Below are 13,540 nucleotides of genomic sequence, written 5' to 3'. Positions count from 1 at the left end.
CGGTACTAGATTTTAGCAAGCGACAACAGAAGTTTTTTCGCAAAAATTTAAAAAGATAACACTACGTCACAGAGTATTTCCTGATTCAAACGCGGATGGGTATGTGATAGTGTGAACATGGTTATCATCGACGATCACCGAAGTATTGTGTGAATACTTCGGTGTGAATCACCGAAGTGTGAACCAGCCTTTAAGCTACAGATTAAAACAGATTTTTGGCCATCTCGTGATAGACTAGCTCACTAGCTTTTCCTCAACTCTTTAGGAACTATAATACAATTCCGTGGTACAGAGGCCATGTCCCCTCTTAATTTTTACACAGTATTTGCCTCTCTCAGTCTATGTAATGCTAACTGTAGAGCTTGTTGCTTGACTCTCGCACGCATTTCTTAGCATGATCAGTATTGTTTGCTATCTCGGTATTGTTGCCAGTCTTTGTAGCCATGAGGTAATCTGACCCTGTATATGCTCTGGCTAGCGTGATGGCCTCTCCACTTTTGATTTAACCGGCTGGCATACCTCCCCTTGCGATGTGGGCGAAGGGCTGGCGAGCGATAGCTCGATAGGGAAGACGGTGCAGTAGCATGTTTCATCAAATAGGGTGTACGTCCCAGTGTTGTTTTTCGCGGGCGTAACTTGAAGGCATATTTTACCTTGTTACAAATAGAAAACTCTGGAGTTAATACATTGTTTAAACTATATTGTTAAGAGATGCTTTTGTCAATAGTATAATATTTGCGCAGTGTTATCGATGGGCTCGCCTCACCAGCACAATGTTTGATCATAATTGTGTATGCTTTTATGTGCCTTTGCAGGCCGCTCCTTGAATCTGTTTTCCTCTTCGGCTCTCCTGGCCTCTTTTATTTGAGTCGTGTTTGCCTATAAAACCTCTTAACCAATGGTCTTTGCACAGAGCTACGCTCATGAAACTAAGGCTTAATGGTAGACCCTCTTATCAGTTTCCTGCTTATCCAAATCCTGTTGTACACGCTTATTACATAAAGCGGCGTGTAAAGTAATGCGCAACTACTTGCGACACTGCAATTCAAAGGAGCCACAGGAAATCAGGCAGTTTAAATGGTAACACAACAGAGTTTATGGTTGCTCAGATACTGGCCTGTCTTCATGGGTGGTGCAGTAACTGTTATTGCTTGATCACCTCTTGTTGCCTGCTGCCGCTATGAATTAGCCTCGCTGGCTATTCATTGGTTGGTTCAGATTGTCTCAAGTTGTTCCTAACCCACTAAATACAACAGGTTAGCTTTATAGTACCTAGTTGTTCAAGGTTGTCTAGCAGGTCTTTTTTATAGGGGTATTTGACCTTGTCTGACCTCAATGCTGCAGGCCGATGGAAATGCATAAATGGAAAGTTGAAACTGAAAAACTTCACTAAAAAACCTGGTATTCCAAAAATCAAGTAAAAACCACTGACATTTACTGTAATGAATCATGTCATTGCCTCACCAATAGCAGTAATAAATTCCTTGTCCTGTTCTGCCAAATATCTGTACGGGTATTAATACATAAATACTAGCAAATATACGTAACTAAACATTAACAGAGAAATGAGTAAGAGAGTTACTCTAAACACTACCCATACATTAGAGCTATACAGCAATACTGTATAGAAACATTGCATCACTGCTATACTTGGTTTAAAGAGATTTTAATGAGTGGCCTATTGTGAGGAATATAAAAAAACCCGCCCAATTATGTTATAACTGTAATTTTTCATAGTTTCTGAAGTTATGTTTTTATCACATTTATGTATGTGTTTAATGGCGCTTCACTCTGTTCTGAAGTAGGAGTGTGCGATCACCCCAACTACCCGTACTAAAATTTAATCAAATTTCTAAAGATTGATCGTTGTAAAATATAAATTTTTTTGTCAGCTGGTCCATGGCACTTCGCAAGGTTTTTACTTTTTCAAGTCCTTTTCACGGATCATTCTGTATATTGATTGATGTGTTGAAGTAGTAACTGCAATGGTCACCCAGTCTCCTTTGTCTGCAACTGTCTGCCATATTTATTACCTTGCAACTTTACTGCTGCTACTCTTTGGTACGATTGGGTTGATCTTTTAAGGTTGAATTTCTTCTTTGACTAACATTTTGTCAACAGGATAAAAATTTCAAATTGTAGCGATCTAATCTTGATGCAATTTCTGACGATATTCGCTGGTGCGATATCAGTTCATAGCTACATTTTTTGTTGATTGTCTAATTTATCAGCCTTGTGTTGATCCAAGTTGTGTCATGGACAGTCACCTTATTGCGCAGGGTGAATACAGAATTACAACAACAATCAAATGTGTCAAGTCTCCTTCTTCCTGCTGGATACCAGAGTGTTAGGGATAATTCCAGTGATTAAAATTTTTAGCATAATATTGCGCAATACATTACATGTGTGGAAAACTCTTCAATTAGTTATCTTGTACTAACAGCTTCTCCGTTCTTCGCCTACTAACACTTCTTGACATGTGTGCTTACACTTTCAAAATTAGCTGACTCCGGAATTCCTCTATCCGCTATATTGTAGCCTGTGCTCTTTCCATTCGCAACTTCTACCTGACTCTATGGATTATTTAAACTATCAGTAGTTGTCATTGCACAAGCTAGACTCAGCATGGTATGACTCATTAGACAGCAGCTATGGCAACACTGTTGACCATATGCCAAGTCCTGTTGCATCGTGTTAGCATGTGCAGGCGATTTTACTATCTGCGCCTGCAAGCTTCCAATTCCTTTTTATTGCAATCACATAACATCTATTTATTATCGCTTGTAGACATTCCTTAAATAGTCTCTACATTCCTGGTAAATGGTTCTGCGTCTGATATATATCTCTTTATATTGAGGCATCCTAGGGATTCGGTTTCGTAAGAAGATTGGTCCCAGTTCGGAAAGCTATTGGTTGGTGTATAGTTAACATAGTTTACATATTGGTGTGATAACTCACATACTATGCTATGGGCTGTTCTTATATCGTGTCACATTGACCCTGAGGACAGCCTTTGTACGTGAGCTCTTGCAGTGATAGCCTTAGTTGCTACAGCTACTGGCTGTCTGGTCTCGCATACTTCCCGCAACTACAGTTAAGCTTTAGATCATATTCCATTGAGCGATTGTTGAGTGATTCATCACGCTTGAATATGCTCATACACCCTTAGAAATAGTCGCTCAAATGAGCTGTAAGCGCTATGAAAGGGAGCAGTTGATAGGACGCAGCTAGTCATACGCACAGGAAACTCCCTTGATGAATGAATCGTTCTTCAACTCGGTGATATTCCTGATGATACAGCTATTGTTTACCGCACTGGAGAGTTTCACAGTCACCGCTCTCCTTGACAGTAACACTTGATACACGTACATTGGTATTCAACTACTAGTGCGGACATACATGCTTTCACTCACTCTTGGCTAGTAACACCGCTTCACTACTTGCCTGACAGTGATGCCCTCCGGCTTGATGAAGCACATCGGGTGCTTCGCATTTGTCAAACACTCGAGGAGGAACAAGAGGAAGCTGAAGGGTAAGAGGGGATAGATAACCTCGATTATAGATTTGCTTTCACCGCTCAATTTTGAGATGGTTGTGGTTAACTATTGACACAGTTGTGATTCTAACATAAGCGTCTTTAGACACTCTCTGAGGATGCCACCCCCTACCATGAACAATTCTTTATATGATTCACCGTATAATCAGATTCCTTTACTATCCTTGTAACTCCTGGCCCTGGACTCTGCCTCTCCTAGTTGACTTATCTACCAATGTCTCTTTTAAAGGAACAATTTGGCACTTGTCAAGTTTATAATAAAGTATCAGATACCAGATGGTTTCTCATCTCCGTGTTACACAACCTTCAACCTTGACAATGTCCTTAGTTCCTACCATCTTGCATTTGTTCCAGCATCTCTGTTCTCCTGTGAAAGGCTTAGCATTAGTGCTATTGAATTGGAGTATTAAACTTGAAAGATAGTAAATGATGTCCCACAAACAGCTTAGATTATAATAAAGAAGGAACACACGGCAGCTGAACTAAGGCTTTTGACGTTGGGAGGTACAGTTGAAAACTGAACTAACTAAAGCCGAAAGGCTGCTTAAGCCCCGAATGTTCAATTTTGTTTTGCCCTGTGAAACCAATGCTCGCATTTACTAGTATAATGTACTAAAGTATTACTAGTGATCGCAGCATTTACTATATTTATCACGAATGGTTGATTATATTGTGCTTCAAAACATAACAGATTTAATCACACGACACGAGGACAGAAAAAGGTGGAAAATAAAGTTCCATGAAAGACATTAAAGTCCTGAGCTCGGTATGGAACCGTTTGATTGATTCTTGTAAACCAAATCAGAAATGGGTGCATTTCAGAAACATGAGTTTAGTTGTGAGGTTGCCACCCATTTAGGCCCTCGTTTATGCCGCTTCAGAGATGCCTGTATCTTCTTTCAACCTGGTAGCACCAGCCAGGCACTCAAGATTGAGCCGGTCTCAAGGCTAGAATAGAAAATCGCTTTGTGACACTCGATTAGCTGTTACAGTTAATTAATCTTATAGCTGAGTCCTGTCTAGAGAGATACCATCTGATCTTCCCCTCGAGAATTGCTAATCAGTTTCAGTAGATGTCATCTCTCGGATGGGAAGAAACATGGTGTGGAAAATGGTGATTGAATCAGCTGTCGTTCAACGCAGCTTTTGCAAACCGTAGTAAACATCACTCTATCTGTATATTAAATTGGCACCACACCTCAGCAACAGAATTTTCTTTGCCCTGAAACTCTACAATATTCTACGATATCTGCTAAGAGCAAATGCGTTCAATCGCAATTATAGTGCTTGTCATGCTGCTTTTATTTAACCTGTTCTGTACATCTAATGCAGCTATGTATAAATACTAACATCTAATGCATCTATGTATAAATACTAACACCATATGTATCCATATGTTAACCATAACTATTTACCTTGCACTGAAGAGACTTTGTATTGTTCTCTTGGATACATCTGTAAAGCTCTAGCTACACACCGATTTAAGGCAGGGTTTTGTCGTCTGTCAATGTTTGACTGAGCCTCACTTTATTTCCATGATGCGAATTGGGAGTTGTGCGCACGTTGGGTTACCGTGCGATAAGTATTTCAATGGACAATCTCATGATGCAGATTAATGTGGGCGTTTTGTTAAAAAAAAGGTAAAGATTCCTATGCCAGAGGTCATAGTGGCGCATTCGGAATTGTTCAAATCGAAATGATCGTCTGAAGTGTGAAAAATGTTTGAAATGGATTAGCTTGCACAGCATTTTCTTGGGTATCATCCGCAAGTGCCATTTCTATCTTTCACAAGACTGAAGTATTTAGTAAAATGAGTGAGTAACAGAACTTGTTTGACTTGCGGATTTTTGCCATTTCCATCTTGATGGTGACATAAACGTGCGGATTAACAGCGTCATGAAAACAGCGATTCACGCTACGAGTCGTGAGTTTATGCTACGAGTCGTGAGTCTATGCTACGAGTCGTGAGTCTATGCTACGAGTCGTGAGTCTAAATGACGCTGTTAATCTTTGTAGGTTTGTAAAAGCTAAGGTATATCTGGTTTTCCGAAATAGTTCATCGCAAATCGACAAATATGATTTCTATTCTAGTAATTTCCAGCCATTTGTGATTGAGATTTGCTCTCAAGTGATCATAGCAGGTGTTAGCCCTAATAACTATTTATATTTAGACAAACATATTCTCACGTGTAACAGGTATGTGAGGGTACACTTGGACAGTGTACACTTGGACAGTGTACACTTGGACACAGTGTAGTGCCACTTGGACTTCTCATGAAACCTTTCATCCTTCTTCAACTGATCGAGTCTATTAAGCATTAAATTCTTCTGTTGTTTGGTTCACTTTGTGAACCTAAAGTATTATTGTAGTTTGCTGAGTTTTATTATTAGCGGGTAAGCATCTTTTTTCTGAGCAAATAATGTAACAGGGCAAATCGCTTTACCAGCATTATTACTATCACAACTTGTTGACGACTTATAATAGATAATCAGTATGCTGCCGATACTCGAATAACCGTAATGGAAAATCCAGCCAGGTTATGATCATTTTCATCCGACAAAGGTAATTTCTAATTGGTCAATCCATTTGTTGATGCAACACGTTGTTTGGTAGTGTCGAAGTGCGTCGCCGTAGCATATGTCCAGGCACACATCGACTGCCCATCGTTTATGTATTTTGTCGGTGTTATGTAGCCATGACTTTATTGTTGTACACTTTATTGTTGTACACTTTATTGTTGTACACTTTATTGTTGTACATTTTATTATTGTACACCTTATTGTTGTACATTTTATTGTTGTACACTATATTGTTGTACAAGTAGTATGCCAGTAAGATCTTATCTTATAAGATGCAGGTTGTAGAGTAGTTTTGCTAATGTTTAGTTTCTAAGAGCTTGTTCACTTTGTCATAAACTTATTTTATATACTGCTTGTATATACTGCTTGTGTATCTGTTTCTTCTATGACTTTGTTGCTTACTCCCGTCAGTCGCTGTGTGTGGCCTCTGGTCTCTCCACCCATACCACAACGGTTGTACCACATGCTTTCTGTTTTGTAGAAATTTTCTGGTCTGTTAATCCGATGAAAATTCTTTGGCACCCAGAACTAACACTTTCTGGTCAAACGACATGCAATTATGCATCATAGCCTTTGCTTTTACTCACAAGTCAAAGATGGTTCATATTAGAGCCAGACTGCCAGCTGCAGGTTTTTTGTCATTGCTCTATACATTCCATCATTCATCTCTCATTTGATTGGAGAATTCTGGTACATGCCAGCGTTTCCTAGTCTTTTTGACAGCATACCGCATACCCATACAATGTAGGTTGGCTATTGGATTTGTGGACATGAAGCTTTGACAGCTCTGACCTAGTAGCAGTTCTGGCTAGTTTGTGAGTCAGCGGGGAATAAACACTTATTTGATTAATCGCTGCCACCGCATTGCTAGACTCTCATCTGATCTCCTTTAATCACCCTGATATTGATGATTTTTACAACATCAGCTCAACACTAGATAACAAGTCTCTAAACTGCTGCCGTTTCTTTTTGATGCTAGCAATTTGACTGTATTTCCCTCAGTATGCAGTCCACTCGTGTCAGCCACTTGTGTCAGCCACTGCATACTACTCTCTCTTTCATGTCTTCAAATGATACTTGAAGGGCCAGGCAAAATCTTCATATCCAAACCACATCACATTTTTTTCTTTCCCTTTAGCCTTGATGTCAATTAAAAGGAGAGCCCAGCTGAGGTATTCTCAGGTTCTAGACAGTAGATTGCTGTGTTGCCATGTAACTAAAAATGTTCCATCAATATAATCAGCTAGCAGACAACTAAGCAACCTGCCCTGCCTGTCATGCGTCGTAGTGAGTCTACCTCGTAGACCACACTGAAGGTATTGCTAGTAGGCCCTACAGAGGTGGCTATGGGCAGGGTGGGCTATGTTATGCATACTAACGCAGAGGAGGGGTTCCACTAATACTAGCTATTCGTTTAATTATCACCTCATCCAATAGCCTGTCCTAGCCCATGTATTTGACAGGCAGCTTCAAATTTCGGGTGCATTTAAACTGAGCAGGGGATCGCCTAAACCACGATGAATAGTCAGCAGGCACCTGCATTTAATAGCTCCTTTATAGTTGACTGGGGCACATTAATTATTAATGGCTTTGAATACTCCAGCAGCTCAACATTGATACAGCAGCTCAAATGATAACAAATCGCTCATGTCCTCTATTGCTACTGTGATTTTAGCAAATTCAGATATCCTTTGACGGCATTCTTCTGGGTGAAAGAGTGCCGATCCCTGACACGACTGTGACCATTGCTGTGCATAGCGACAAGTAAAAATGATTCATTATTATCAAGTGAAGTGCTTTACTGTGTAAATCCTAAGGACTTGGTTTTGCTTCTCTGCAGTGACCATACGCGTATGTCAGTACTTATTCGTATTGCCTGCAGCTGCCTGTTCATTTCTGCATTTTCTGACATTCCAATCAGCTGACTTGCGCAACATGTCAGCTTCTTACTGATCGAAACAGCAAGACATTCTAGGTTTATTTTTAGATTATCACCAGAGTACTTTGTATTTTATCCCTTGGTAATTTTCTCATGGTCTCGTTGAGGTTTTAGAAATTTTTTGTACTTATCATTCGTATAATTTATAAATAATGACGGAAGGCTGTAATAAATATTCCTAATGAATGAATACCGCAGTGCATGAGGGATTGATTCAGTGGAGCAGTGGCTGGTTTGTTGCTGCCTTTTTAGTTAGCCTTAATTGGAAAATTCTATCATCAATAATCAGCTCTTTGATCAATTGTATAGATTATCGTTGGGCAGTTGAGAGCAGCGGCAATACTGCAAGATGTTATCACAAACGGCTACCATGGCAGCAGTGACTAGGTTTAGACTGGAACTAGTTGGTCTGTAATTCTTGTCCAGCCAATCTGTCTAACAGAGCTTTGAGTGTCTTGAGAGGTTTATACATAACATAGTACTTCACTCCTGCTGGGCTTCAGTGATGCGGCGATGTGAGAAATCATTGGAATTCTCAATCAATAGACTGAGTTCTGTTGCAATATGGCCCTTCGACCTACACATAGTTGCAAGTCTGAGTAACTAACACGCCAACTGATGACTATGCGCTGTTAGTAGGATCAAGGGCTAAATATCTCTATCAACCACTTTAGATGGTCGACAGTGTTGCTTTTACTGTCAGATAAGAAGGTAACATTACTAGCAGCTGTTACTAACCCTGATTCCCTTTGTGCTCTCATAATACCACACCCAAGATAACGTCTCTGGCATGCTAGCCGTTTTTTATACTACAGACTTTTTATTCTTTTTAAGATAGCCAACAGTCACTCCTCACAGCGTGTTTCCCTTTTTATGTCTGTCTTACTCAGTACTAACAACAATGAAGTGTCTTTCTTTTAATGAAGGCGTTTTAATACTTTTTTAGGCTCTCCCACAGCGTCACCTAGCCACGATGATGCCTCTCCAGCGAGTTCTACCCGGTCAAGACAGGAGAGCTCTCTGCGTCTCACATGCGCAGCTAGTGGCTATAGCCCGTATGCTCCAAGCTTTGAGTCGACAAATGGAGGAGGCGATGGAAACATATCTAACTTGAACTCTACTGACCCAAACTGCTCAACACATAAACTGAATGGTGCTACGCCTACAGAGGACGATATTGCAATTAGTGACAACTCACTAACCAATGGGTTACATTCGCCACTTGACAATGGTGTGAACACAACTCCACAGGATCATATTGAAGTTTTACGCACAACTACGGAAGTTAATGGAAGCGTTGACAGATCACACCTAGGAACTTGTTCACATAATCACGCAGCAGACATAAAAAATAACCGAGAGTTGTCTGCTGGTGATGTGGATGTAACGATAGTCGACCATGCGGGCGATAGGGTAAACAAACACATTAGCAATGGCTCCATCGATCAGGTGGATAGAGCTGAACTAACCCTTCCTCTGCGGGACGAGTCTCTGCCTACCCCGTCTATAACACATTCAAAACTGGAGACCAAACACATAAATAGTTTGAGTGAAGATACAAGCCAAGATTCACCATCAAAGAAGGTTGGTCTCACTCTATCCATGTAGGGCAAGTCCGCTGGCTTTAAGGGTTGCATTTGCTAGAAGCGCAGAATGAAAACTGTTTTCCATTTAGAAATTACCTGTTAAGATGTTTTTATAATAAAACAAACTATTCCGTTGCAATCGGTTTCAACACATTGTACACAAACACTCCTGGTGATTCTGATGGCTGCAAAACTTTTCATCCGTCATGCTCTGGATTGTGGCAATGCTTGGTTGCTACGGCATTTTCAGACAAATTTAATATATGCTTTTTAGTGAAACGCTTTCAACACTTCATGGTTGAGTTCCGTACAAAACAGCCTGTGAGAAGTCTTCACGGGTTTCTAGAATATTCTCTTTGCTGGCAGCCTATTGATGGCCTACCAGAAATGTTGCATGTAATGCAAGTTTTCACATTATTTAGGTTTAGACTTTGGTAATGTGAATGCAAAATTTTTGATGGATTGATATTAATTTGTAAAGCTAGTTGTAACCTTTTACTTCTCTGCGATCATGTGCGACCACATGCACACGCACACGCGTGTCTTGTGTATTGGAAATCTATAATTGAAGACCTCAACGGAAGAACGATCAATGTCACATTTTCTCAAAACACTCGGATTATTTTCCATTGGATAGTTCTGGCCACAAAGTTTCGTCTCTGTGACAAACTTTCAGCAAAAATGATCCAGGTCTAGGGATATCCCTATTTAAAATAAACTATCTTTGCAAAACTGACCAATGTCTTAGGTTTTTCAACTTTAAAATGGCTATATCTCATGTTTGAGTATTGTGACATTGATCGTTCTTCCGCTGAGGTCTTCAATTGCATCAAACTAACTTATATCAGCTATAGAAAATTTTAAAGTAAAATAATAAGGTTTTGGTATAAGAATTCATCTCCCTCGAAAGGGGTGCAACAACCATCAGGATCAGTAATTTCTAATACAGTAGATCCTCGCCATATGATTTTAATTCGTTGCAGTGCTGGCATCGTCAGGCGAATATTCTATATGAAACATATAATAATAATCTAAAGCAAATACCCTCCTGGTAAAAATTGTCAAGATTTTATATAAGTGCTGTACATATTAAAAATCAGTAACAAAATAGTATGTTAACCTTAGTAAATATAGTTACCTACAGTAACTTTCGTGTACTTAATGGTTATTATCTGCAATAAAATGTCATGTTACAATGTACTATGTGCAGTTCGTACTGAAGGAAGTCCCACTCTTGAGGCAGATGTATAACATAAACGTTGAATTTAACTTACTAAACACATATTTAAAGTTAAGTTTTAGTATGTATTTTTAACTTTAACTGAATTCAATTTTTCTACCGGCTACCATTTTATTACCTAAATGTTTTCGGTTTCGTTCTCACAATAACTCATAATGCCGAACTGAGTGAAATCAAGCATTCTATCTCTTTCATTCGTCGTCTGAGGAATTCCGGTAAATAGCATATCAGCATATTTGTTATTCTGACGTAATCCAAAAATTGCCAAATTTTAATTTCGAGAGAAATTTTGGTTAATATCGGATTGCAAAAAATATTTCGTATAGAGATGGCGAAAAATCGTCGTATTTTACATCATAGGGTGAAAAAAATCATATGACAGGGTCATCATAACCCGAGGGCGTATTGTCAAGTTACTTTCAGTCCAAGTTTACTTTAAAAACAGGAGCAAACAACTTCGTATTGATGACATGTACATGTTGGTCATCTGTGCACTGATCGCCATTTATCTGCATGTTTCTACAGAATCTTTTACACAATTTTTTAAGAATATAATCTAAATCTAAACGCCTTTATTAAAAGGCGCTCAACCATCCGTCATGCCCTGAATATTCATAAAGAGGAAAAGCAAAGGGAAAAGGATATGAGCTGATGGTGGATGCAAAGAACTTTATAGGATTGTGCATAAATGGTAGACATGCATGTAAATAGTAATAAATAGTTGCTGCTTTGTCTAAGCTTTGTGTAAAATATTATTAATTTGTTACCACGGCAATGCTATTGGCGTCTGCTGTTGAGTGAGTGAATGGGTGGTCCCGAAGGCAGTCAGCGTCTAAGGTTACCTATGGTGCTGATCTTACTATTGGCTGGTAACTCATCTTAGACTCAGCTCTTTAGCAAATTACTTTTTGTAAGCTGATAACTATTAATTTACAAAAACAAGTAAAACTCAGCAATCCTCAGGAGCAGAAAACTCCTAAAATTTAGTTCTAAATTTATTTTGCAGCCACAAAACTTTCAAAATAGATGTTGACTTGGGAGTATTATTGAAATGAGTGCTGTTCCTGATAATAGTTATATTGTTCATCAACGCTTTTGTTTTACGAGAGTACGTATACCAAAAAGTTGTTACACTCAATTGCAAAAGTGCAAACTTCTCATAATATCGTTGCTCCGCTAAAACTGAGTATCAATCTTATAGCGGTCTGACAATATGCATACCCGTAGATCATTTTTATCAGGAATCCTCCATTTAAACCTGTATCAGAAAGTTCCCATTTACTATTTCTGTCCCAAATCTCTATAGGTTCGTCACCTCACTTACCTGATACTCGAGTAGCTTGCTTGCATAGGCATTATTATATTTACCTGTTGTATATATTGTTGTTATATTGCTCTGTTGTAGAGTGGCAAATGGTTCCTAAATGTAACGGACTTGGCAGAACAAAAATTGCTGTCCATGTGTGAGAAGGTGGAAGTCTACTTACAACAGGAGGAACTATCAGAAGAAGGTGAGACTAGCTCACTTTTTCCAAGTGAACACAACTCTTTGTTTTGGTTGTTTTGTCCTCCTTCATGTCTCTAGAAGGTGGTTGTAAGAGACTTAACATTGGAAGGTTTAAAAGGGAAATCAGTTTCATTTCTCTTGACATGATTTCTCAATTAATCGTTGGAAGTCTACGGACACGTTGCCAGTCGTGCCATTTTTCATGTCCATTATATTCACAGAACCTAGTCTACTATTACATGTGTTAGACTTTAGTCAAATGTATAAAATTGTTTAGAAAGGTGTTTTGTTACTGAGTACGATCTCTTAACTGTGTAGAACTGCTAAGCGGTCTACCAGGTTACACCAACGTTGTGGTATTTCGCAAACCTTATAACTGATTAATTTTATTGCTTTATAATAAAACTTGTATACGTATTTTACAAACCCAGCTATTTAGTATGTGTTACAGAGATGGTAGCGTGAAGAAAGTTTATTATAATTTGTAAGAAAGGCTGTAATGAACTACGAGCTATTCAATGAATTTACATTATATTTTTTCGTTTTCAATACAGGCCATCTTTTTAAATCATATCCAGTATTTGTAAGCACGTGAAATAGTTTAATAGAGATGATGAATTGATCATTTTATTCCAAAAATTCTATCTCGGCTAATGTTCATATACTAACACAGGCAACATGACAGTGAATCTACTGGTAGCATTTTATTGCGACAGCTAATGGTCAGAGTGTGCTCTTTAATATGATTGTCAGTTTTTTGCAAGTTCGAATGCGAATACCATAAGGCCATCATCCTTACAGTCACAAAAATCCATTTAGTATTATGGCTACACTCGAATAAATTGACTCTTTGATGTTTTTTAACGTTGCTCCTCTTTCCTAACACCTGAGGTTGAACAATTTTAATTATTTTAAGCAGGAAGGACCATTAGAAAGTTGGCAGTCTTGGCATTATTTGATAGATCTTAACTCCTTTACATGTCAGTATCATTTGTAGTTAGTTGCTTACTTTGATTCATAGAACTAGCTGAATGACCAGCATTGCACGGGTAATAAAATAATTACCCAATGAATTTAAGTAACTTACCTCATAAGCTAATAAAGTTACTAAAACAATTGCTGAGTTTGCCGA

At 38.8% G+C, this 13,540-nt stretch overlaps 1 protein-coding gene across 1 annotated transcript in view; it reads left to right on the top strand.

Annotated features, from left to right (window-relative positions):
• The window catches only part of LOC137386979 (uncharacterized), a 37,127-nt gene that overhangs the window by 20,045 nt on the left and 3,542 nt on the right, over positions 1-13,540 (top strand). The window contains exons 6-7 of the mRNA XM_068073234.1: positions 9,022-9,659; positions 12,307-12,412. Of these exons, the coding sequence (XP_067929335.1) occupies positions 9,022-9,659; positions 12,307-12,412 (744 nt within the window). The remainder of the gene's footprint in view (positions 1-9,021; positions 9,660-12,306; positions 12,413-13,540) is intronic.

This window comes from Watersipora subatra, chromosome 2 (genome assembly GCF_963576615.1).
Source record: "Watersipora subatra chromosome 2, tzWatSuba1.1, whole genome shotgun sequence".
Classification (NCBI taxonomy): Eukaryota; Metazoa; Bryozoa; class Gymnolaemata; order Cheilostomatida; family Watersiporidae; genus Watersipora; species Watersipora subatra.
The sequence above is the reverse complement of the archived record's forward strand: the minus strand, read 5'-3'. Positions and strand labels throughout refer to the sequence as shown.